The sequence below is a fragment of the Maniola hyperantus genome, chromosome 27 (assembly GCF_902806685.2).
Source record: "Maniola hyperantus chromosome 27, iAphHyp1.2, whole genome shotgun sequence".
NCBI lineage: Eukaryota > Metazoa > Arthropoda > Insecta > Lepidoptera > Nymphalidae > Maniola > Maniola hyperantus.
The window spans coordinates 4,522,249-4,547,831 of NC_048562.1; the positions used below are offsets into that span (position 1 = coordinate 4,522,249).

At 39.2% G+C, this 25,583-nt stretch overlaps 3 protein-coding genes, 1 long non-coding RNA gene and 1 other non-coding gene across 12 annotated transcripts in view; 3 read left to right on the top strand and 2 right to left on the bottom strand.

Annotated features, from left to right (window-relative positions):
* The window catches only part of Rbcn-3B (WD repeat-containing protein Rbcn-3B), a 170,873-nt gene extending 167,754 nt beyond the window's left edge, over window positions 1–3,119 (bottom strand). For all 4 annotated transcript variants that reach the window (XM_069507852.1, XM_069507850.1, XM_069507851.1 and 1 more), the window contains exons 1-4: window positions 2,949–3,119; window positions 1,361–1,599; window positions 931–1,044; window positions 30–173 (exon numbers count right to left, since the gene is read on the bottom strand). In XM_069507852.1, the coding sequence (XP_069363953.1) occupies window positions 30–173; window positions 931–1,044; window positions 1,361–1,594 (492 nt within the window). In that variant the 5' untranslated portion in view covers window positions 1,595–1,599; window positions 2,949–3,119. The remainder of the gene's footprint in view (window positions 1–29; window positions 174–930; window positions 1,045–1,360; window positions 1,600–2,948) is intronic.
* The window catches only part of LOC138404311 (uncharacterized), a 132,195-nt gene that overhangs the window by 38,523 nt on the left and 68,089 nt on the right, over window positions 1–25,583 (top strand). The gene's annotated exons all lie outside the window — the stretch shown is intronic.
* LOC117994757 (coiled-coil domain-containing protein 13) lies at window positions 3,383–6,151 on the top strand. 2 transcript variants are annotated; one of them, XM_069508084.1, is made up of 5 exons: window positions 3,383–3,444; window positions 3,734–3,925; window positions 4,316–4,942; window positions 5,049–5,267; window positions 5,358–6,151. In XM_069508084.1, exons 1-5 carry the CDS (start codon window positions 3,400–3,402, stop codon window positions 6,147–6,149), a joined length of 1,875 nt encoding a protein of 624 aa, XP_069364185.1. In that variant the 5' UTR covers window positions 3,383–3,399; the 3' UTR covers window positions 6,150–6,151. The 2 variants fall into 2 exon arrangements, with proteins under 2 accessions (XP_069364185.1, XP_034838603.1); XM_034982712.2 differs by lacking the exon at window positions 3,383–3,444 and having other exon boundaries at window positions 3,510–3,925.
* Lasp (LIM and SH3 domain protein Lasp) overlaps window positions 6,465–25,583 on the top strand; it is a 33,166-nt gene continuing 14,047 nt past the window's right edge. For 2 of the 4 annotated variants that reach the window (XM_034982713.2, XM_034982716.2), the window contains exon 1: window positions 6,466–6,721. In XM_034982713.2, the coding sequence (XP_034838604.1) occupies window positions 6,653–6,721 (69 nt within the window). In that variant the 5' untranslated portion in view covers window positions 6,466–6,652. Of the gene's footprint in view, window positions 6,722–25,583 lie in introns of all 4 variants that reach the window. The other 2 variants (XM_034982715.2, XM_034982717.2) reach the window with 2 other exon arrangements.
* TRNAV-UAC (transfer RNA valine (anticodon UAC)) lies at window positions 19,302–19,374 on the bottom strand. Its single transcript has one exon. It is a non-coding gene; the product is annotated as a tRNA-Val (tRNA).

Here is a 25,583-nt window from a genome sequence, read left to right on the forward strand (position 1 = left end):
TATCACACTCATTTTCATTCAAAACTCACATGTAAAGCGGATATCCAATCTGGGTTCATCTTAGAACTCAATGAGAAGAGTATTTCCAAAGAAAAAGGGTCCATGATCAGTATTTCCGCATAATATCCGTTGCAGAAGAGACGTAGATCGTCGCTGTTGCACATGTGATAGGCCTGAAAGTTAATATTTATGTCTCAGAATGTCGAACTCTTGAGAAAAATCCTTTTAAATTCATGTTGTCATTGATGTATATCAAGAATAATAGTGGACCAATAATGCTGCCTTGAACTAAATTGACAGACTAAGGCGAAAACAAACTATTGGACGCGTCCGTAAGCCGCGGCTGACAGGCACGACAGATAGGTGTGCACAGTCATTTGGGACGCAGCTTGTGAGTTGTGAGATATCTATGGGGCTTCCAAGCGCTCAAAGTTACATCCTCTACTTACGTCCGATGATTTGTTTCCACCTTAAGGATAATTTTGGCGAGTCACACCAAGACAGTTTTAATTCTCTACATGAATCTGTCATGAATGACTTAAGTCTCAGCAAAGTCAAAGTGCGTTCTATAAATCTCAATAAATAAATTCATGTTGATGAATTTTTGATCTGGTGATAGATTTCGGCAGTAGCTAGTTACCACCCCACCGGCAAAGCCGTGCCGCCAAGCGATTCAGCGTTCCGGTACGATGCCGTATAGAAACTACAGGGATATGGGTTTAATAAAAACTGCCCTCTTTCCAGGTTAGCCAGCTTCCATCTTAGACTGCATTGTCATCTGCCTTGGTGGTAACCAAGGCAGATTGCAGTCAAGGGCTAAGTTATATCTGAATAAAATTAAATAAATTGATAATAAACCAAACTAGATAACCATTGTATCTAGCTTCAACCAGTATGACTGTTACATGCTCTGATATTAAACCTACATACCTGTATATTGGTATGGACTTGTGTAAGCTTCACACTTTCCCTGCACTTCCCGTCCACTAGATCCCAAGTGCACATCTCTCCGGCCTCTGAAGAACTCACTATGAAGTTATTGTCCTGAAACCAAATTATCATTTACATAATATACATAAGTAATCATTTCATTACGTTTCTTTCATTGATAACATGTTTTGTGACGTAATAACTAATCTAACTGACCTGACTTATCTAACTTATCTAACCTAGCTTCATGAACCTAACTTATCTAACTGATCTGACTAATTTAACTTACCTAACTAGCCTAACTGACCTAAATAACCTTACTGACTTTCTTAGTCTAACCTAACTTACCTTAAAAAAATCGAATGATTAACAGCACTCGTCAATAGCATCGGGCGCATCGAAAAGTGACATCTGTAGAAATAGTATTTACCTGTATAATAGAAGCTCTCGACAGACATGTGACAGGTGCAGTGTGTCCCACGAGCAGACACCTAGGGGTCATCTTCAGTGTCTCCGGTTCCACTTGCCAGATACATATCTGACCATCATAGCAACCGGTTACCAGTGTCTTCTGGTCTCTTGATAGGTACACTGAGGATATGCAGTGTGTTGGTGCATGCTTGCCCCATAGCACTACAGGTACTATGAGATTTGTGCCCGGCATGTTAACTGAAAGAAATGGAAATAATTGTATTATGTTTTTATTTAAAGTTAGCTTTTTTATTTGAAAATGTTACAATAAAACTTATCTACAGACTGTTTACTATAACTTGTCCCTTGACGTTATGTTGGCACCATTGCAAATCACACAATAATAAGTCCTAAATTTTAAGGAATAAAGCAAACAAAGCAACAGTGCAAACATGGCGGCAAGGGATAAGTTATAGTGAACAATTTGTAGCTATCCAATTACTGTACAAATCATGTTGTAGTTTGACAGCTACAGTGTGACCATCACAATCGCCTCTGATTGGCTGAAATGAACTGCAGCAAGAATCCATAAATTCAAATATTGTATAGAAGCAGGTGTTACTTTGCCGAAGTTCATTATATACAAAATAAAGCTTTTGGTTCCTTGCTTCCATAAATTTAGTCAATCACAACAATTGAGATTGTGGCAATGATTGATAAATCTTATTCTCAATCAAGCAGCTCTTCTAAACTATTGTTGTTTTCAATAAACCACCATTTGTGTTTACCTAAAAATCTTTCCTTTAGCTAGTTTTTTAAAGGGTGTAATACATGGCAGTATATATCCTAAATACTTACTTCTTCTCGTCTTAAATAAACCAGACAGTAGGCCAGGAGTTCCCGATTTTATTTGGCCATGGAACCCTAATCGATCATATTTTTTTGGCGGAACCCTAGCTGGCTATTTTGATAATGATAAGTAATTATAAGTATTGCAAAACATATTGTGACAAAGAAATACTATAACATTAATTACGTCCGTGGCGCAGTGTGTGCACTGTTGTATTGAAAGTTGGAGATCCCGGTTCGACTTGAGGCTTCGGCCGCGGCTAGTTACCACCCTACCGATTGAGCGTTCCCGGTAAGATGCCGTGTAGAAACCGATTAGGAGTATACCTACCGGGTAGCGTCTTTTCCACAAATGTCTTATTTAGGTAACTCTCTCAGACTGTGGAACCCCTGTGACCCTTCCACGGAATCCCAGGGTTCCGCGGACCACCAATTGGGAATCACTGGAGTAGGCAACCCTAATAATTAATATCCACCTATCCTATAATATAGATGTACCTATGTGCTAGCAAATTAAAAAACTATGAGCTGTAATTACAAATTATTATGGATAATAGAGACCAATTTTGAACATTTTAATTAGAATCTTTTATTTACTGAATAATTATAAAATAGCGTATGTATGATATGTATATCATCTAGGCATTGATTAATAGCTCGCAAATAACGTAATACACCGTGAAATCTATTTGTTTGCCGAACAAAACGATAAGAAATGAGCGTAAATGTTAGCAAGGACAAATTCATTTATAACTAACCTGAAACACAATGAAACTGTACAGGAGCTCGCTGTGATAAACTGCTGGTATTTGCGAACCCGTACACGGGATTTCGCTAAGGAGAATTGAGTAGTTTTAATATGTATTTAATTATTTTTCACGCAATACGACAAAAATAATCAATGAAGATGACAGCTGACTGTCAACGTCAATGTCAACTGGCAAGAACACAGCCTATATAATATTTTTTTGTAAATATTTGTAATGTTGGATTTGTATGGTTGGATTCGTAGTACAACAGGATAATATTAATAATAGCTCGTATTTTTTTGCGCAGAATACGGTAAATCTCTTGATTTCAAATATTTAATTAGTAATTAGAGTCAATCTATATAACTACACTATGAATATTATGACACAACATGCAATATTCCGATCTTATAATATAACTAGTTATAATATAATATGGAAATATTGACGGTAATATTGAATGATAGTCTCGCAATGTAACTATCCGAATTATTCTTCATCAAAGGTACGAATATTCTTGAATAATATTACAGTCCATAATCTGAGCTTCTTGAAACCCTACGATATCGGAATCGCGATAGGATAATAACACCGTAAGTCCGTAACACCCTCCAATATGAAACCTCTTTTTCTTTTAAAATTTTAAAATATTCAAAGATAACCAATAACGTGCCAATAACTGTTGATTGACAGTTGAAACCAAAAGTTACCGAGGAACTTTCCCTTGCAATTTTATTGCATTTTATTGTAACTAATGGAAATTTTATTTACTAAAAATGGAAACCAAACAAAAGGGAACTTCTAATTTAAAAATGAAATCTAAAGGCATTTTAAAAGAGGAGAAGGAGAAAGTAATGGAATTGGCGGCGAAAATAGACGAAACTGACGAAATGAAATTGAAAATGCTAGCTGGTTTGGATAAACCTGATCCAGATGATGCTATTTATCCAGCAGAGCTGAATGCTCATTTAATTGAACAACTCAAGGTATATTAGCTTCCTGACTAGCGATGTTTTATTTTAATATAATTGCAGGTAACGTGATTTAAACCTACAACTAATCGCAGGTCCACTACTGAGCGCAAGTCTCCTATCAGAATGTGATGGGCTTAGGTCATTCCCTTTATCCCTCTGAATATTACAATAAGTGTTTGTTCCAAAAAAATACTTAGTCTTTATAACTTCGATGCTGTACCTAATAATGTGTGTGTGTGTGTGTGTAACTTAAGTATATTATGATATCCACCTTTTTGCGAAGATTATTTATCAAACTTCAATAAAACTAGCTTTCATAACAAAATAAAAATTATTTTGTAAATAGTTAGCTAGAATATTTAAATACTGTACCATCATAAACTAATTAATTTGTTAATTTAGATAATGACGAGTGAAAATAATGAATTGCGTAAATGTGTATTTACGAAAGATGAAGTAATTAAGCAACTGAATAAGACGATCACAGATCTTAACCAACGAATTCGTGATATCATATCTGGATCTGGACCCGCGATATCATCAAAATCTGCTGGTGTTATAAGCGCAAAAATCACTGGGCTGTGCAAACAAAACCGACACTTAATTGCCGAAATAGAGAGCTATAAGACTAAAAATGCATTACTTGAGAGAAAAATAATGCAACTGGATCTTTTAAACAAGGAAAATGAAAAACTGGAAGCATGCCTTTGCAAAGAAGAACCAGTTGATATAAACTCTGATGAACTAAAGGAATTGAACAACAAACTTTCTGTAGTAAATAAAAAGTTATATGAGAGTAAAAACAAAAATCTTGAATTGAAAAATGATATCTTAATAGCAACAAAAATTTTACAACAAGAGCTTGGTGACAAATTCACAAGTATTAAAGATTTACAAAATGATATTGCGGGTTGGAAAGGTAGAGCACAGCAAATTATCCTCTTGCAAGCAAAAGTTAGTGAGCTTGAAGAAAAGCTTAACGTAAAACAAAAAGACCCTGTACAAATGAAGTGGAAGGATCAAAATCAAGTAAGTTACTCAATAATCTTAACAATGTTAATAATGATTATAGTCCAAAGTTAATATTGTCAACAACTATATTATATTACTCACAATTCGTAATATATGATTTCAGCTTATACGCGAATTAGAAATGAAAAAGAAAAAAGAAGCAGATCAAGCCTTGAAAGATTTGGAGATACTAAAAGAAGAAAATCAAGAATTGAAAAAGAAATTAGATGGAGCCCGTTGTAGAGTGAGAAATCTCGAATGCGATGCTACACTCATAAGGCAGAAAATGCAAACATTTGTTGAGAAGAGTAATCACGACGATCTTCTTATAAATGAACAGAGGGTAAGTTGAATGCGTGTGAAATTGTACATCATTGATAATTCACTTATTCATAAAAAGGATCTGGTAATCATGAAATCAATCGTTTTTCAGAATCAAATAAAAAACTTAGAAATTTATTATCAAGAAGTCCTCAAGGAAAATACATCCAAAATGAATAAAATGAACAGTGAAGTTGGTGAATATAAAAAACTTGCCAAAAACACAGATGCCAAAATCGACGCTTTGAGACAACAAGCTTCAGAAAAGACGACGAAGATAGAAGAGTTGAGAGCTCAGCTTTTGAGATACGAGGAATGCTCATTACAAAGTGTGTTCTTTACGCCAATGAAGACAGCAACTGATAACGAAATCAAGAAATTGTCAGAATTAGTAATTACATTGAATCAGAGATTAGATGCTGAACGTCATAAGTGGGAAGAGTTGGATTCATCACACAGAAAAGTGAAAGAAAGAAAGAAGCGTCTAGAAAAACGTTTAGCAGCACTGGAAGATGAATTGAAAGTATTAAAAGAAACATTTAAAAAAGGGTCAAAAGCATCAAGAACTGTATTAGTCAGGGATCAGAATATGTACAATGACCCATTTGTAGCAAGTTCTGTATTGAAAAAACCTTCTTTTACATCTGCAGTTGAAAAACCAAGTTTTACATCCTCGGAAACTGCTGCTGGTGAAGGGTGCGAAAATTTAGAGAAAGATGAACTGAAGTACAAGCTAGAACTAGCGGAAGAAAAGCTTAAAATAACGGAAGACAAACTAAAAATGATTGAAGAAGAGAAACAAGATGATTATAACAATTTGACAGAAATGATACAGACTTCGAAAAAACTTTTTAATGAAGCTTTAGTGGTCTTAAGACGTGACAAATGCCAGTGCTTTTCATAATTTTAAATTAAATTTTTATTAAATTATTTGGTATAACTTATAGTTTTGTCACATAGGTAGTTAGTTACCTACCTAAGTAACTAGTTAGGTATTCCTTGATTTTTATTGCAACTTTTATCCTCTTATAATCCACATGCTACCTTACACAGAGTACTTTGTAATATGCTACCTTATAAGCCACCTCAGTGAAACTGTACCGTACCGAAATCTACCAATAATATTTTAGTTTTACGAATATTTTACAACGACTAGACCTTATTAGTTTTTGGTAGAAATTAAAAATGGTAGGAATAGGATTTACTGATAATCTGGCAACATTATTCGCCGCCATTTGTCATATTTTTGGCATGCGCGTGTGAGATGCTACAAAAATCGTGCTCGTGAGTGTTTTTCCTGAAATAAAGTGAATTTAAAACTTTGTTTGTGTAACGTGAAACTTGTGTTGTTCGGTGAAACTCGAGTGCACATATTTTTATAGTGATTGTGTGTTTGACAAAGTCACGATGAATAAAACTTGTGCAAGGTGCGAAAAAACAGTGTATCCTACGGAGGAATTGAAATGTTTAGACAAGGTAATTTTCTCTTTACATTCTCCTGAAATGCGCGTCTCTCTTTTTAAAATAGGTATCTTCACACACTACTGGTTTAAATCGAAGATGTAACTTTTTTGTTTTTTTTTGTCAATTTGGATGTTAAAAATTTTGTTGTTCATTTCATTGTCATCGGCCGGTACAGAATAGCAATTTAAACAGCCGGACGGTCCGAGTGAGTCATTAAATTACAAAAATTAATGCTGATATCATTGTGAGCGCAATAATACCTTATTTGTGTGACTATTCTTTATGGCTCTTTATTAGGCAATTTGGTGACCTTGTACCAATCGATTCCATCGATATATCGATTTTAATTGGACGGAGGAGTTCATGCCTTCAACTGAATTAGAATAAAATAAAATTTGCTGGAATTTTGCGATATTTTTGCTGTGAAGAGATTCTTTGCTAATTAATTCTGCCATATTATAATTATAATATGTGTGCTAAGGAAGCATATTGGTTTGTTGATAAGAGATATCTAATCAGTGATAAGAACCATTATTTACTTATTATGTTCTTGTGTACTGTACCTAGAGTGTAGGTAGGAAATGTACAGATTTATGGATTGATAAACAGAAAACGAAAACTAAGTAGATACTGGTACTGATTCTAAACACAACTAAACTTTAGAGTAGGTATTCACAACCTCTTCTTACAAATGTAAAATGAAAAGGACAGACACAGTTTGACAGTTCCAAATTTAATTTAGAGCGTTTAAATTTGTAGCGCGTTAAATTCATGTTTCATCCTTTTTTAGCAATATATAAAAGAAAAAGATGCAGATATTCTAAATTTAGTTTAGAGAAAGACAACAGAATCAGCGCCACTAAGACATTATAAGACAAAACTGCTGCTTTAGGATCTCTTTTATCCTTGTCCACATTAAAATTACAACTGCGAAAGTTTGTTGATCTGTTTGTTACGCTTTCATAGCCCATCTGTTCAACAAAAGGAATCAATTACAGTAGAAACTCGATTATACGGCCCTCGGTTATACGGATTCGCGATTATCTGGACTACCAACCGAAAATTGTTCAGCCAAGTGCGAGTCAGATTCGCGCACCAAGGGTTCCATACTCGGGTATTTTTTCCGCCATTTTGTACCATAAATCAAAAATTATTATGCATAAAATAAATAAAAATCTGTTTTAGAATGTACAGGCAAAGCCCTTTCATCATTGATTTATCTTTCATATTATGATATCCCACTTGGTATAGTTATCTTACTTTGAAACGTGAAAATATGATTATAGTGAACTACATAATATGCTCAAAACCAAATTTCTTTATACATTCGATTATCCGGATTTTCGATTATCCGAATCCCTAACGACAACAATTAGTCCGGTTAATCGAGTTTCCACTGTATGATGAAAATTGGTACAGAGATAGCTTGCATTACGGGAATAGATATAGGTTACTGTTTCAGAAAATCAAAGAGTTCCCAGCTAGGAGATTTAGGAGATTTGGGCATCATCTAGTGTTATAACATAAACTAGCTTATGCCTGCAACTTCAGCCGCGTGGACTACTTAAATTTCAAAACCCTATTTTACCCAGTTAGGGGTTGAATTTTCAAAAATATTTTCTTAGCAGATGCCTACATCATAATAGCTATCTGCATGCCAAATTTCAGCCCGATCCGTCCAGTAGTTTGAGCTGTGCGTTGTTAGATCAGTCAGTCAGTCACTCACCTTTTCCTTTTATATATTTAGATGGGTACTGATTATACTTAGACTAAAAAGACCAATTTCCAAACGGTAACACCATATGATTCACATGACATACATTCGAAATATTCGATTTTGCTGAGAGCGAAATTCATATAACAACCTATATCTCGCACCAAGGTTATATCGAGTGTATTGAGTAATATTAAACTCGTTTGAGCGTAACATATTATGGGCCTGAAGTTTGCGCACGCGACTGTGATACAGTTTTGACCGACTTCTTTTTTTTTTTTTTTATTCAGATACAAGTTAGCCCTTGACTGCAATCTCACTTGATGGTAAGTGATGATGCAGTCTAAGATGATAGCGGGCTAACCTGGAAGGGATATGGCAGTTTTTATTAAACCCGTACACCCCTTTGGTTTCTACACGGCATCGTACCGGAACGCTAAATCGCTTGGCGGCACGGCTTTGCCGGTAGGGTGGTAACTAGCCACGGCCGAAGCCTCCCACCAGAATAAGGAGTAGGATACTTTAAAAAAGGAGGAGTAAAGACAGTGCAACAGTTCATTTGCTGTCTCTCTTCTTCTTCTCCTTATTCTGCTTTGTGGCTATTGCTGTCTCTCTCTAGCCGGCCGTTTGACAGCAATGATCGCGAGATTTACGCCGGTAGCAAGCCTGTCGCGAGATACGTAACCACCCCGCCGATCTCTGCTCTGCCAGTGTGTCTTGCGCCTTAGAATTACTTGTGAAAGACCGCAAAGTGTGGCTCATTGTAAAACATGATGTTAACGTAACGTTAAATGTTAACGGAATGCATTTATATTGTTAAAACGTGATCAATCAAGCGTGCAGCAACACCTTTTACTATGTGACGATATTAGTTTATCTAACATGATCGTAGTTATAAGTACCTACCTACTTATTTACTTTGTTCATCATCACCATTTTAACTCATCGCCGGGCCACTACTGAACACGGTTCTTCTCTCAGAATGAGAAGGATTTTGGCTAAAGTCCACACTACTGTCAGAGTGAACTAGAGTGAGGGAACTCTCGGTTCGATTCTGAATCGAGGATATCACTACCCATATTATAAATGCGAAAGTGTGTTTGTTTGTTGGTTTGTCTTTCAATCACGTGGCAACGGAGCAAGTTGTTAGAAGTTCACTAACTGTCGTGAACTGTGACAATTGTCTAAGTGCGGATCGGCAGACTTCAAACACCTTTAAGAACACTATGGAGAACTCTCACTCATGCATATTTTCTCATGATAATCTTGATACCTACCCAGAATCCCAGACAAACGTAAAAATCCGGCCAAGTGCGAGTCAGGCTCGCGCTACTTACTACAGTCGTATTTTTTCAACATTTTGCTCGATAAATCAAAAACTATGATTCATAAAAATAAATAAAAATCTGTTTTATAATCCACAGATGAAGCCCTTTCATATGATACCCCACTTGATATAGTTATCTTACTTTGATAATTGAAAATACTAATTTGTAGTTGATGACCACAATTTTTTTTTTGTGTAACGTAACCACAGTTTCACGGTTTTCAGATTTTTCCCCAAATGTCAGCTATAAGACCTACCTACCTGCCGAATTTCATGATTCTAGGTCAACGGGAAGTACCATGTAGGTTTCTTGACAGACAGACAGACAACAAAGTGATCCTATAAGGGTTCCGTTTTTCCTTTTGAGGTACGGAATCCTAAAAACATAACCGTTTGCTGTCAGCTGTTGCGCAATTGATTTAGGTCAAACTTGGGTCAAACAGCATAAGAGTACGTAAAAAAAATTAAATTGACCAAACTGAGGCAGGAACCTTGCACGTCTTGTTTACGAGATGACAGCGCACCGCTTCGCCAGAGGTCGCCAACTTTTCATATTTAAGTAGGTAAGGGAACATCGTGAGAAAACCTGCATGCTTGAGAGCTCTCCATAATGTTCGGAAGGTGTGTGAACTCTGTTAATTCACAGCGTGGCCAGCGTGGTGGACTATAGCATGAACAGTTTCATTCTCAGAGGAGATATCGTGTCTATTAGTGAGCTGACGATGCATGGGTGGAGATGATGATAATAACGAAACGGCAAGGCTATGCAGCGCATCACTTACCGTACTATCGAATTTTGATAAAGCATTTGTAGGTAATTTTTTTTTAAGAATAAAATAATTATCTAAATATTATATAAAAGAAAAAGGTGACTGACTGACTGACTGACTGATCTATCAACGCACAGCTCAAACTACTGGACGGATCGGGCTGAAATTTGGCATGCAGATAGCTATTATGACGTAGGCAGCCGCTAAGAAAGGATTTTTGAAAATTCATCCCCTGAGGGGGTTGAAATAGGGGTTTGAAATTTGTGTAGTTCACGCGGACGAAGTCGCGAGCATAAGCTAGTTATTAATTATTATTAACTTAAAAAGTGTAATCCTATATAGTTCGTACAAAATGACTTTTCACGTGTCATTTTAACTCCAGTCAACTGTCATGTCAAAAGTACGAGTCAATTTTAAAATAAGGACTAAAATCGTACTTTTGACATCAGATTTGATACACAAAGTTAAAATGGCGCGTGAGGAGTCATTTTTTTATGCATTATAGGTACTAAAAAGAAACAAGATTATTCTTATCGAAGGATTTATTCACTCAATGAATTTAAAACACATTAGGTATCAGATTAAAAATATTTACAATAAATTTCGTTAGGTATTTTTTAAATACATTTCTAACATTTACATATTATATCTGACCAACTGCATAAACGGCACAAAACGAAACAAGATCTGAAAATAAAAAACGATTCTTTATAACATAATAACATAATTATGGTTAAATCGCCGTAACTCCAAAAACACCGGCCAAGTGCGAGTCAGGCTCGCACAACGAGGGTTCCGTACAACAGTCGTATTTTTTCGACATTTTGCACGATAATTCAAAAACTACGATGCATAAAAATAAATAAAAATCGGGTTTAGAATGTACAGGTGAAGACCTTTCATATGATACCCCACTTGATATAGTTATCTTACTTCGAAAATTAAAAATACTAATTATTAGTTTATGACCACAATTTTTTTTTTTGTGTAATGTAACCAACCACAAATTCAGGGTTTTCAGATTTTTCCCCTAATGCCAGCTATAAGACCTACCTACCTGCCATTTTCATGATTCATGGTCAACGGGACCTGTAGGTTTCTTGACAGACAGACAGACAGACAACAAAGTGATCCTATAAGGGTTCCGTTTTTCCTTTTGAGGTACGGAACCCTAAAAATCGAGATTTATTATAGACCAGCTGATGCCCGCGACTCCGTTGGCGTGGGTATAGGTTTTTGAAATTCCCGTGTTAAGTCATTGATTTTTCGGGATAAAAGTAGCCTATGTGTTAATCCAGGGTATAATCTATCCCCGTTATATGATTTTAATTGCTTGAAAGAGTAACAAACACGCACACACTAATTCGCTTTTATAATATTAGCGTGATTAAATTATTACTTGTACCTACCTACTTCCGAATGTTGCTGGCTACTCACAGTTTGCTAAGAGCCGGGGCCGGAGCTGGGGCCAGGTTTGGGCCCGGGGCTAGACCTGGAACTAGAGCTAGAGCTGGACCTAGAGGGCCGCCGCACTTTGAACCGCTTGTCACAGTATCTGCACTTCTTGAAAGTGCCCGAGCGGGATCGGCAAACTGAACTGAGATTGAAATTATTACTTGTACCTACTTCCGAATGTTGCTGGCTACTCACAGTTGCTAAGAGCCGGGGCCGGAGCTGGGGCCAGGTTTGGCCCGGGGCTAGACCTGGAACTAGAGCTAGAGCTGGACCTAGAGGGCCGCCGCACTTTGAACCGCTTGTCACAGTATCTGCACTTCTTGAAAGTGCCCGAGCGGGATCGGCAAACTGAACTGAGATTGAAATTATTACTTGTACCTACTTCCGAATGTTGCTGGCTACTCACAGTTGCTAAGAGCCGGGGCCGGAGCTGGGGCCAGGTTTGGGCCCGGAGCTAGACCTGGAACTGGAGCTAGAGCTGGACCTAGAGGGCCGCCGCACTTTGAACCGCTTGTCACAGTATCTGCACTTCTTGAAAGTGCCCGAGCGGGATCGGCAAACTGAACTGAGATTGAAATTATTACTTGTACCTACTTCCGAATGTTGCTGGCTACTCACAGCTGTTTGCTAAGAGCCGGGGCCGGAGCTGGGGCCAGGTTTGGGCCCGGGGCTAGACCTGGAACTAGAGCTAGAGCTGGACCTAGAGGGCCGCCGCACTTTGAACCGCTTGTCACAGTATCTGCACTTCTTGAAAGTGCCCGAGCGGGATCGGCAAACTGAACTGAGATTGAAATTATTACTTGTACCTACTTCCGAATGTTGCTGGCTACTCACAGCTGTTTGCTAAGAGCCGGGGCCGGAGCTGGGGCCAGGTTTGGGCCCGGGGCTAGACCTGGAACTAGAGCTAGAGCTGGACCTAGAGGGCCGCCGCACTTTGAACCGCTTGTCACAGTATCTGCAATTCTTGAAAGTGCCCGAGCGGGATCGGCAAACTGAACTGTGAAATTATTTCAAAAACTCAGTTTTCACATTTTTTTTTGTCTTTTAATATACTTAATAACGGCCTTTCTGCCGGGTACTTAATGCCCCGTGTCACGTCTCAGCCGCGAATTGAGAGATCGGAAAACAAAACCTTTTATTAGACGAACTTTTTTTTTGGTAAAAAAAATATACAAACTGAAATGTTCTGGCCACAGATATACTAGCGTGGCCCCTTCAGTCCCTCTCGCTCAAGCAGAGGTACTTGTGAAATGTTATTCCTTCTATTTTACGTTCACTTCAGCTATACCCAATATATTATATATATTTATACCCAAATGCCTAGTGTACTGCAACCCCACATTGCACAATAACTTCAAAAACATATAACAACATAACAAATCAGTTATTTCTTTAAAATACTTGAGTCAACATAACCTTACTTCAAGTTGTTTGTCAAGATCTCACGTACAAATTCATTTTGACAAACAAAAAAAAGTGGCCACGGTGATAAGGACAGTAAGAATCATTTTGTCACGTTCTAATAATAGCTTAAACGTATTTAGCTATCTCGTTTTAACAGTAAGAGTCACATTAGGGCTACATCTAAAGGTATTTGTTCTGAGGTTCTGGCTTACCGACTACGACTTCTGCACTTGGAAGTATATTGGGGACTGCGGCTTCTGCAATTGGAAGTGCGTTGGGGACTGCGGCTTCTGCACTTGGAAGTCCGTTGGGGACTGCGGCTTCTGCACTTGGAAGTGCGTTGGGGACTACGACTTCTGCAATTAGAAGTGCGTTGGGGGCTCCGACTCCTACACCTAAAAGCGCGGCGGCGGCGGCGGCGGCGGCTGCGGCACCGCTTCGGCTGCCTGATGGGGTACCGGCGATCACAGGGCCTGCAGCGCTTAAACCTTCCAGCTCTGGTGCGGCACCGCCTAAAGGACGGGATAGTTAGACGTTCACATCATTTATAATGACGTATCACTACCCATATTATAAATGCAAAAGTGTGTTTGTTGGTTTGTTGGTTTATCCTTCAATCACGTCGCAATGGAGCAACGGATCGACGTGTATTTTTGCATGGGTAGGTATAGTTTAACACCTGGAGAATGACTTAGGCTACTTTTTATCCCGGTAAATCAGAGAGTTCCCACGGGATTTTTAAAAACCGAAATCTACGCGTACGAAGTCGCGGGCATCAGCTGGTCGGTTATGTTCTTATATATATAAAATTCAAAGTCCTGACTGACTGACTGACATAGATATCAACGCACAGCCTAAACCGCTGGTCCTAAAGACATGAAATTTGGAGGGTCTATTCTTTGTGAAGAGTAGGTATCCACTAAGAAAGGATTTTTCGAAATTCCACCGCTAAGTGGGTTAAATGGGGGATGGAAGTTTGTATGAAAGTCGGTCATTTTTCATGTTATTTGTATGAAAATTGCTATTTGGGTTTTCGGTCACAAATGAAGAAATACGTGTTTCAGGTTTTTTGGTAAATTCGCCCATAAGGGTGGTAAAATAGGGGATGAAAATTTATATAAAATATAAGTTTTAATTATTGATATTATTAACTTGAAATTTGGAAAGTTTTTTCTTGAGGTTAGGTGGCAGCTAAGAAACGGCTATGAAAAAATCCCCCCTAAAGGGATGAACCGGGGGTTGGAAGGTTATGTGTTATTCGGTGCTGTTCAGGGTGCGCGTCCTGATGTTATATGCCATTTGTTTCCTGTAGGCCACGCGGGCGAAGCCGCGAGCAGAAGCTAGTAAATTTATAATGTCCAAAATAAAGATAACACCACAGTTATTACTTACAACTATCTACCTACTGCCTTTTGCGACCAAATAATCATGGTCCCTTCAATATTGTTTAACATATTTTGATTATTTAAACGTAACTAATAATAAATTAAATTATTTTTTAATTTTTAGTGTACAAACGCTAACCGTATTGAAGTCGGTTTTTATTTTTTTGTAAAATATTTATTTAAAATTATTCTCTTTAATAATGAGTTCTAGCCCCCTATAGAAAAAAACCGGCCAAGTGCGAGTCAGGCTCGCGCAACGAGGGTTTCCGTACTACAGTCCTATTTTTTCGATATTTTGCACGATAATTCAAAAACTATGATGCATAAAAATAAATAAAAATCTGTTTTAGAATGTACAGGTGAAGACCTTTCATATGATACCCCACTTGATATAGTCACTCACTTCTAAAGTTGAAAATACTAATTATTAGTTCATGACCACAATTTAATTTTTTTGTGTGATCTAACCCTAAATTCACTGATTCAGATTTTTCCCCGAATGTCTGCTACAAGACAAACGTAAAAATCCGGCCAAGTGCGAGTCAGGCTCGCGCTACCGTACTACAGTCGTATTTTTTCAACATTTTGCTCGATAAATCAAAAACTATGATTCATAAAAATAAATAAAAATCTGTTTTAGAATCCACAGATGAAGCCCTTTCATATGATACCCCACTTGATATAGTTATCTTACTTTGATAATTGAAAATACTAATTTTTAGTTCATGACCACAATTTTTTTTTTTGTGTAATGTAACCACAGTTTCACGGTTTTCAGATTTTTCCCCAAATGTCAGCTATAAGACCTACCTACCTGCCGAATTTCATGATTCTAGGTCAACGGGAAGTACTCTGTAGGTTTCTTGACAGACCGACAGAAAGACATCCGAATGCTGCTCGTACCTTTACTCTCCAGTGATAAGATCTTCGATGTTCTAAGATGAATGTTTTACCTTTCGTCACATTTTGTGTTCGGAATTCGCTTTCGTGGTTTTTGGTACTTACGTGTTGCGCCTTCTGAAATATGTTTAAAAATATGATTGCATTAATTATTTAAATGTATGGCAGTGATAGCCTTGTGGCAGAGTGAACTAGAGTGAGGGAACTCTCGGTTTGATTGAATGGATATGTCAAATATTAGGCTATGGTTAACGTGATATCAAAGAAAAATAGGCGATTCATAGGCTGCTGTATATTAGCAATAAGCCTCAATAGTTCAAAGGTTGAGGATCGGACTGAATTTTTCTAACGCTGTTAACGAGGCACGGACGCATCACGGACGCCACACGGTTTTGAATCCGTGCCTCGTCCGCGCTTCGTATACGTGGCACGGCTCGCGTCCGCCTCGTGTTAGCATAAATGAATGAATGAATGAATATTTATTTATTACCAGATTTTTTACATTTGACTTAAATGGAGTCCTGGCCCCTAAACTAGGAGATCCCGTATCTTAGGGGCCAGTGCCTTCCCATACATAGTGGTTGTACTTCAAATTAATTAGTAACAAATACAAAGGGTGTGTGTGTGTGTGTGTGTGTGTGTGTGATGCTAGTGAGCGTGTAAGTGAGTGCCTGTGGCTGTTTTAAGATCAGATGATATTTTGTTTTGTGTAATGTATGTATTCAATAGATTCAATCATCATCGCTTAGACTGCATCATCACTTACCACCAGGTGAGATCACAGGCAAGAGCTAACTTTTACATAGAAATTTAAAAAAACGTACCTTCGTCTCCGACGCCGGCATCGACAACGACTTCTACATCTCGCCATTAATAACTGAAAAAAAATGTTATGTAAAATCTTGAAATGCAGTGAAAAAGAACAAAACAAACTGGTCAAGTGCGAGTCGGGACTCTCACACGAAGGGTTCCGTACAAGAAATTTTCATGGCGGCCGTTTTGAATTTTTATTATTTGTTGTTATAGCGGCAATAAAAAATACACATCATCATCATCAGCCTGTGGAGTCCACTGTTGGACATAGGCCTTCCCTAAAGAGCGCCACCACACCCGGTCCTCAGCCTTCCTCATTCAGCCTCATATCGGCGGTCCATCGCACTGGAGGGAGTCCCACACTACGCTTGCTTAAACGCGGTCTCCAGTCAAGGACTTTCCGGCTCCAACGGCCATCGCCTCTACTTCAGGCATGACCTTGCCCACTGCCACTTCAGCTTGCTAATAGTTTGGGCTCTATCAGTGACCTTGGTTCTCCTGCGGATCTCCTCATTTCGAATCGTATCCCTCAGGGAAACTATTTATATCGTCGGTCCGTCAAGAAATACACATTCTCTGAAAATTTCAACTCTAGTCTCTACCTATTACGGTTCATGAGATACAGCCCCCTGAGCGACAGACGGACGGATGGACAGTGGAGGCTTATTAGTAATAGGGTACCTAGTGAGCCGGCAATCGATTGAGATGATAATGAAGTATTATATAGACAGTACGCGACCGACAGGAAGAAATGGCAATCGGGGAGAGAACGCCCCGGACACAGTCCCGATGCGGGCAAACGCGGGTGTGCGGAGCGTGCCCTCGCCTCATACCTCGATTGCCATCTCGACCTGTCGCGTACTATCTATGGGTTTAAGGTTTAAGTACGCTTCAATCCATGGAAATACAACATAATATTTTAACAATATTGCTTACCTTCGAATGTTTTTAATCGATCACAACGAATTTACTGAATAATAAATGAAACTTTTACATTAAAATTAAACGATAAAAGACATGAATTTCAGAAATTTACTTAAAAAAAATACAAAACCACCATATTGTACAAAATTTCCAAAATCTCTGCCACACGCTGTCAAAATCTTCCTTTTTTCGACAGGCACTATTCCTTTTACAAAATTCGATTTTCTTTTTACAAACTTGCATTTGCGTTATTCTTTTAGAGATGTACAACCTTTTGGGTAAATTGTGCAGTTTTTAAGGGTTCCGTACCTACCCAAAGTGTAAAACCACTCTATTACTAAGACTCCGCTGACCGTCTGTCACCAGGCTCTCATGAACCGTGATAGTTAGACAGTTGAAATTTTCACAGATGATGTGTTTCTGTTGCCGCTATACTAAATATATACAACAAATACTAAAAAAAAACCGGCTAAGTGCGAGTCAGGGTCGCGCAACGAGGGTTCCGTAATTCAGTCGTATTTTTTCGACATTTTGCACGATAATTTAAAAACAATGCATGAAAATAAATAAAAATCTGTTTTAGAATGCACAGGTGAAGACCTTTGAATTATTAGTTCATGACCACAATTTTTTTTGCGTGATGTAACCACAAATTCACGTTATTCAGATTTTTCCCGAATGTCTGCTACAAGACCCACCTACCTGCCAAATTTCATGATTCTAGGTCAACGGGAAGTACCCTGTAGGTTTCTTGACAGACCGACAGACAGACAGCCAACAAAGTGATCCTATAAGGGGTCCGTTTTTCCTCTTGAGGTACGGAACCCTAAAAACAGAATAAAATAAATATTTAAGGGGGCTCCCATACAACAGACATGATTTTTTTGCCGTTTTTAAAGATAATGGTACGGAACCTTTCGTGCACGAGTCCGACTCGCACTTGGCCGGTTTTTAGTTTAAAGGCTCCCCCACACAGCCGCGTTATTATCGGTCGATAATATCGCATGCGTTATTGCGATATCTGTTTTCAGTACATTTTGTATTAGAATGGTCATGTAGTTACACACTGCTGCGATAATACGTCCTAGTTCCATTGCGGCGCGGCAGTGTGGGGGAGCCTTTATTCTTCGATTGATAACATTTATTTCATGTTGGACAGCATGTGCTACTTATAGTAATTATTATTTCAAGACTACCACCGGTTCGGAAAGCAGATTCTACTGAGAAGAGCCGGCAAGAAACTCAGCAGTTGCTCATTTTTTAGGCGATCGTTGTTAAATAGATTATTCAGTGGTTGATTGATAGACGCCTAATCAAGCGTTAAAATAATACGATTATGGTTATGTGATATTCAGTAATCGATACTGATGTAATACAGGAAGAAAATTAGCTTTATCTACCTAACGACATTACAAAAGTACCTACTGTATGCATAGGATAGACTGACTGACTGACTGATCTATCAACGCAGTCTAGCTGCTGGTGTTAGAAACTTGGAATTTTTGAAACGGTCGGTTTCTTTTATGACCTAAGAATGGATTTTAGAAAAAAGATAAACCCTTCTAAATAAGGGATGAAATTTTATGTGAAAGTCTTTCATTTTCAAGTTTACTCTGAAAATTAGGATATATAGGCTTTAGACTAGAAGAAATAGGTGTTTCAGGATTTTCGGAAAATGCACCCCCTCGCCCATTTTCAAAAATTGCACCCAAGCTAAGCTTGGGTAGGTAATATTTTAATAATAGTGGAAAACGTAAAAATTTTTCATTCACGCCCATTTGTGTGAAAGAAAAATTTAATCTGGAATAAAAAGAAAATATTTTTTAATCAAATAAAAAAAACATGTTAAGTTGGTAACATAAAAAAATACATAATAAAAAAAAATAAAGAAAAAAAATTATGATTCCGGCCAGGATCGAACTGGCGGCCTTCTGCGTGTAAAGCAGATGTGATAACCACTACACCACGGAACCAGGTGATTGGGATTGCGAAATATTGTATCAGCTTCATAATAATACTAGATGATGCCCGCGACTTCGTACGCGTGGATCTAGGTTTTAAAAATTCCGTGGGAGCTCTTTGATTTTCCGGGATAAATAGTGTCGTACTGTAGATTGAATATGGGAGCGAGATGTTAAAGAAAGTAATTTAGATGAGACATTCCTTGATCGTAGCATCATCAATTCATCACACCCTCGCATGTCGCAGTGAGCAACCTTGCGTGACAGAACAATATCGTGAGTAAATACCTAACTTGGTAATTGCGTTTCTTGCTTTTGTTTAACTAGTCTCCAGGAAAATGGTATTTTATTAGGATTCCGTACCTCAAAAGGAAAGAAACTGGCCAAGGATTCCGTACTCGGGTATTTTTTTCGACATTTTGCACGATAAATCAATAATTATTATGCATGAAAATAAATAAAAATCTGTTTTAGAACGTACAGGTAAAGCCCTTTCATATGATACCCCACTTGGTATAGTTATCTTACTTTGAAAATTGAAAATACTAATTATTATAGGTATTTGTTCATGAAAACATTTTAATTTAATTTTTTTTGGTGATGTAACCAGAAATTCACGGTAATTTACATTCGCAAACAGATTATTTTATGCATATAAATAGTTTTGATTTATCGTGCAAAATGTCGAAAAAATACGCCTGTAGCACGGAACCCTCGGTGCCCGAATCTGACTCGCATTTGGCCGGTTTTGAAGTTTTGGTCGATGACCGTTAATCCTCTTATATGCAAAATATTTGTCTACTTTAATAATAATCTCACGGGCACAACCATTAATTATTTTCCTCTCAGATTTTCCTACTCATATTTAACTAAAAAAGGAAACAACAACTAAAACAAACTATCAAAAAAAATTAAAACAATAACGAAACAAAATGTGTGAATTTGCAATTATTCAAAACACGATACGCGTACCCTACCGACAGTTTTGTCAACGGTTTTGGTTGCTCGACACTTCAGTCTAGTGATGACGTCACTAAAATGGCGGCCACGCGCATTAGCAATTTGCGGGATCATCAGAGAGAGCGCTATACTAATTTCTTTCCGCGGATAGAGTATAGTCATAGTAACGGGTCACGAAACTATCAGCTCTGCGTGTCCGGCGAGGCGGAAACACGATAGATATTGGTCGTTTCCCGTTATCTAATGTTTTGCTTGCAACTGCCATTTTGTTCAGAGGATATTGGATTTACAGGATATATTTCGGACAGTACCTAACGCCCAAGAGCTGCTCAGCTTATAATACAGGGCAATACATACAGGGTTACATTTTTGTTCCGTTTGCCCTGGGGACCCTGGGGCGGAGTCTTAGTGCAAAAAAAAATTACGAGACATTCCACGCGATGGGTTCCGTACTATTGTGCAAGAAATAACATTTTGTTACTTTTTTAGCGCGAGAAATACACATTTTGTAAAAATTTCAACTCTCCACCTACGGTTTATGAGTTACAGTACGCTGACAGACAGACGGACGGAGGCGTAAATCTCCTGAATTTCTTGTCTGTTTTTCCTCTGTAACTGCTATTTTTCAGGCGAAATATTTATACGATATTGAAATATCTTGTTAGTCATGCCATTTTTAAAGTAGAGGCCGGAACCACGGAATTGGCATTTAACTAACTAACCCACTGCTACAAGTTGAAAACTAAAACGCGACTACGAACGTCGTCCGCGTAGAATTAAGTTTTATCAAAATCCCGTGGGAACTCTGATGTTCCGGGATAAAAAGTAGCCTATGTCACTCTCCAGGTCTTTATTTATACCGATGCAAAAAATCACGTCAATCCGTTGCACCGTTGCGACGTGATTGAAAGAAAAACCAATAAACCATCAAACCAACAAACAAACACACTTTCGCATTTATAATTAGGGTACTGATAATAATTATTATAAATGCGAAAGTGATAATAGAGCCTCAATAGCTCAACGGGTAAAGGAGTGGACTGAAAACCGAAAAGTCGACGGTTCAAACCCCGCCCATTGCACTAATGTCGTACCTATTCCTAGCACAAACCTGACGCTTAGTTGGAGAGGAAAGGGGAATATTAGTAATTTAACATGGCCAATATTCTTTAAAAAAAATAGGGTACTGATTCTATTCTATTCATTACCTCTACAATCTGCATAGTTTATTCTTTAAACAGCTATCTAACAAATCATTGCTGACTGATCACTGCACGCAATTAAAACGACTCACGCTTAACCTTGTGGGGAAACAATAGTGGTGATTACCATTGATTGTACTCGCCGCGTCGGTAATGTAGGTTGGGGTTACGACTTGCGATGACAATACTTACAGTAGGTACGCGGCTGAAAGTGATGAACTTCGGCCTTTAGAATGACATTTCATCTTTGTAGAGCGTTGTCCCTGTCACTCATACCCATATTACGTTTGAACCAGGGTTGCTGCGGATGCCACTATAATTTTCAATTTTCGAAGTAAGATAACTATATCAAATGGGGTATCATATGAAAGGTCTTCACCCACGGAACAGAAAATTCTGTTGCGTGTCTTCACTTGTGCATTCTAAAACTGATTTTTATTTATTTTTATGTGTCATCATCATCAGCCTGTGGAGTCCACTGTTGGACATAGGCCTTTCCTAAAGAGCGCCATCACACCCGGTCCTCAGCCTTCCTCATCCAGCCACTTCCCGCCAGCCTCTTTATATCGTCGGTCCATCGTGTTGGAGGGCGTCCCACACTACGCTTGCTTAAACGCGGTCTCCACTCAAGGACTTTCCGGCTCCAACGGCCATCGCCTCTACGACAGGCATGACCTGCCCACTGCCACTTCAGCTTGCTAATAGTTTGGGCTATGTCAGTGACCTTGGTTCTCCTACGGATCTCCTCACTTCGGATCTTGTCTCTCAAGGAAACTCCTAACATAGCCCTCTCCATAGCTCGCTGAGCGACTTTGAATTTGTGGACAAGGCCGTTTGTTAGTGTCCACGTTTCAGCACCATAGGTGAGTACGGGAAGAACACACTGGTTAAAGACTTTCGTCTTGAGGCACTGAGGAATTGACGATGAGAAGACTTGACATAGTGATATATGTGTCATAGTTTTTGAATTATCGTGCAAAATGTCGAGAAAGAACGACTATAGCATGGAACCTTCGTTGCGCGAGCCTGACTCTCACTTGGCCGGTTTTTTAGGAATTCAACATTCTGGGCTAGAAGGTTGGCTACAAGTTACGTGTCCATTGTGTAACATGTCGCTCGCCGGCGTAAGGCCTCGTTTACGGAGACGTGGGGCGTCGCGCGTTGCGATGGGCGGCGCGGCCCGCACTGAAAATCATATGGCGTTGTATGAGTGCGTATACGGTGAAGCAATTTTATACGCGTTTGTTTGAGATGGAGCGTTTTTTGCGGCCGAGTCCGCGGATGGCATCGACACGTCCCTCGCGGCGTTCATCGTGGCGGCGCACGCGGCGGCAATTCTCGATGAAGCGATGCTCGCAGCGGGACCTTCTGCCAGTCTTTATTTGGAAATCGCATAATCGCAAATCACAGCGGCGGGCACCGCCACTCTTCCCGCCTCGCATCTCTATGAACAACATGTATATTGCCATATGTTTGGGATTACGCGTGCGATGCTAAGTGCCGCTTCATGCGCCGCGTCACCGTAAACAGAAAAAACGTACGACGCGCCGCCAGACGCCACGCCACACGCGACGCGCGACGCCCCGCGTCTCCGTACGAGGCCTAACGCGTCCTGCTAATTAAGTGTGAAAGCGGTTCTAATTGGCGGCGTTCAATTGATTTCCTCACTTGACGGGCTGTACAACGCATCATTAACTATCGAGCATAGATTTATCATGTATAAGTACCTACCGCTACCGTATCACTGATAAATGATAATCCATACCTAATTATAATATTAAATGCGAAAGTGACCGCATCTGAATACATATATCTAAATATATAAAAGGGAAAGGTGACTGACTGACTGACTGATCTATCAACGCACAGCTCAAACTACTCGACGGATCGGGCTGAAATTTGGCATGCAGACAACTATAATGGCGTAGGCATCCGCTAAGAAAGGATTTTTGAAAATTCAACCCTTAAGGCGTTGAAATAGGGGTTTGAAATTTGTGTAGTCTACGCGGACGAAGTCGCGAGCATCATTATCATCATTATCAATCGATAGATGTCCAATGCTGGACATAGGTCTCTTGTACGGACTTTCACATGCCACGGTCATGCGCCGCCTGCATCCAGCGGCTCCCTGCGACTCGTCTGATGTCGTCCGTCCACCTAATGGGGGGTCTTCCAACACTGCGTCTTCCGGTGCAAGGTCGCCATTCCAGCACCTTGGGACCCCAACGTCTATCGCTTTTTTTGAACTGTGCCTTGCCCATACCTACCAAATTTCATGATTCTAGGTCAATGGGAAGTACCCTATAGGTTTTGATTCCCCTTATCAGCAAACGAAGTAATCCTATAAGGGTTCCTTTTTACGAACTATGTGCCCTGCCCATAAGCGAGCATAAGCTAGTTTCAAATAATAAGGCCTTTGTTAGCAGCTAATAGGGTAGTGACCTAGGTAACAATTTCGTCTCTTAAATCTAATATTTGAGACCTAGATATGGACGGACGCGCAAATCGCACTGTCACTGTTGATTGATAATTCAATTAGGCAGGCCACTGGACCTACGTCCGGATGGTAATATCTAGATTTTAGGTCATTGAGTTTCATCATTATCATCAACATCAATAACTGATCACCCACCGCTGGAAGTCTCTTGTAGGCGCTTATACACGCCAGCATCCAGCGGCTCCATGCGACTCATTTGATGTCTTCTGTCCACCTAGATCTTCCAACGCTGCGTTTTCTGGTGCGAGGTCGTCATTCCAGCACCTTGAGCCCCCAAACGTCTATCGGTTTTTCGGAGTTGTGGCCCACACACCCGTACAGTCCTCGAGATAGCGCGGGTGACGTGCGGGTGTGCGGGGCGTCCCCACCCCGATGGCCATCTCGACCTGTTGCGTACTATAAGTATCTTGGTATTAATAAGTACCTAAGTCTTATTCTAAGTCTAATTATTATTATTAATATTTTTATTTTCCACACAAACAGAAAAAACACAATATTGGTTTCTTCGTGCTCGTAAGCGCTTAATTATTATTATTAAGCTTGTAATGTATGTATTTCTAGACCAATAAACTACCGCTATACAAAAAATCACATCATTTTATTAATTACTAGAGAATGCCCGCGACTTCGTCCGCGTGGGTTTAGTTTTTAAAAATCCCGTGGGAACTCTTTGTTTTTCCGGGATAAAAAGTAGCCTATGTCCTTCGCCGAGATGCAAGCTATCTCTGTACCAAATTTCGTCAAAATCGGTTAAACGGTTGAGCCGTGAAAAGCTAGCAGACAGACAGACAGACACACTTTCGCATTTATAATATTAAGTATGGAAGCTTGTGAAATGGGAAAATGAGTAGGTCTCTCCAGCATAGTAGCACGTAGTACCAAAAAGTAAACATGCCTAAATTGCTAAACCGCAGGCTAGTACCAGTAGGTAAATGATCACTTGAATTAACAGCACTCATTACAGTTCACAGTTGTAATTTCAGACTCTGTTCAAATTCAGCAACAAGTCATAGGCTATAGCGGGTAGTTTTCTTATCTATTTAAGAGGAGTTTATTGGTAGTGCGCTCCAAACAAATGTAGTTTGGCTTTCATTTGAATTTTAACTTACAAAACTCAAGTAATTTTTATTAACACGTTCTTGAAAGTTTGTATTTTTCCAGATTTCAGCTTTCTTCCAGCCCTGAACCCCCCATAACCTCAAGTCCTTCTCTACTCCGTCAGTCGACCGTTCTCTAGGTCTCGTTCGGCCTATACAGCGCTCTGGTTTGCTGTCCAACAACTTCTTCAGCCCTCTTGTGTTGTCCATTGCATTGAGTAGTATCTGTGGCGGGTGGCGGCATACAACGCCGCCCCTTTTCGCTGTGGTCGGTAGAGCGGTTGTGCTCTGTGTACCCAGCGAAAAGGGACTTGGCAGCTTAGACGTATTAGTCTGTGGTCACGGACTCAAGATTATTATGTTACAACGATTTACGATCTACAATAATATAAAATAAAGCAACTCAAGTGTTTTCGTGTGTAAAACCCTCGCCGCATACCGCAGGACGGAGTACAGACCTCAGCG

Bases quoted from the DNA above. Each gene is read 5' to 3' on its own strand.
- LOC117994757 (XM_069508084.1), top strand. From the start codon at position 3,400: ATGATAGTCTCGCAATGTAACTATCCGAATTATTCTTCATCAAAG. The intron at 3,926-4,315 runs GTATATTAGCTT...TTGTTAATTTAG, and splicing joins ATTTAATTGAACAACTCAAG to ATAATGACGAGTGAAAATAA. The intron at 5,268-5,357 runs GTAAGTTGAATG...ATCGTTTTTCAG, and splicing joins TTCTTATAAATGAACAGAGG to AATCAAATAAAAAACTTAGA.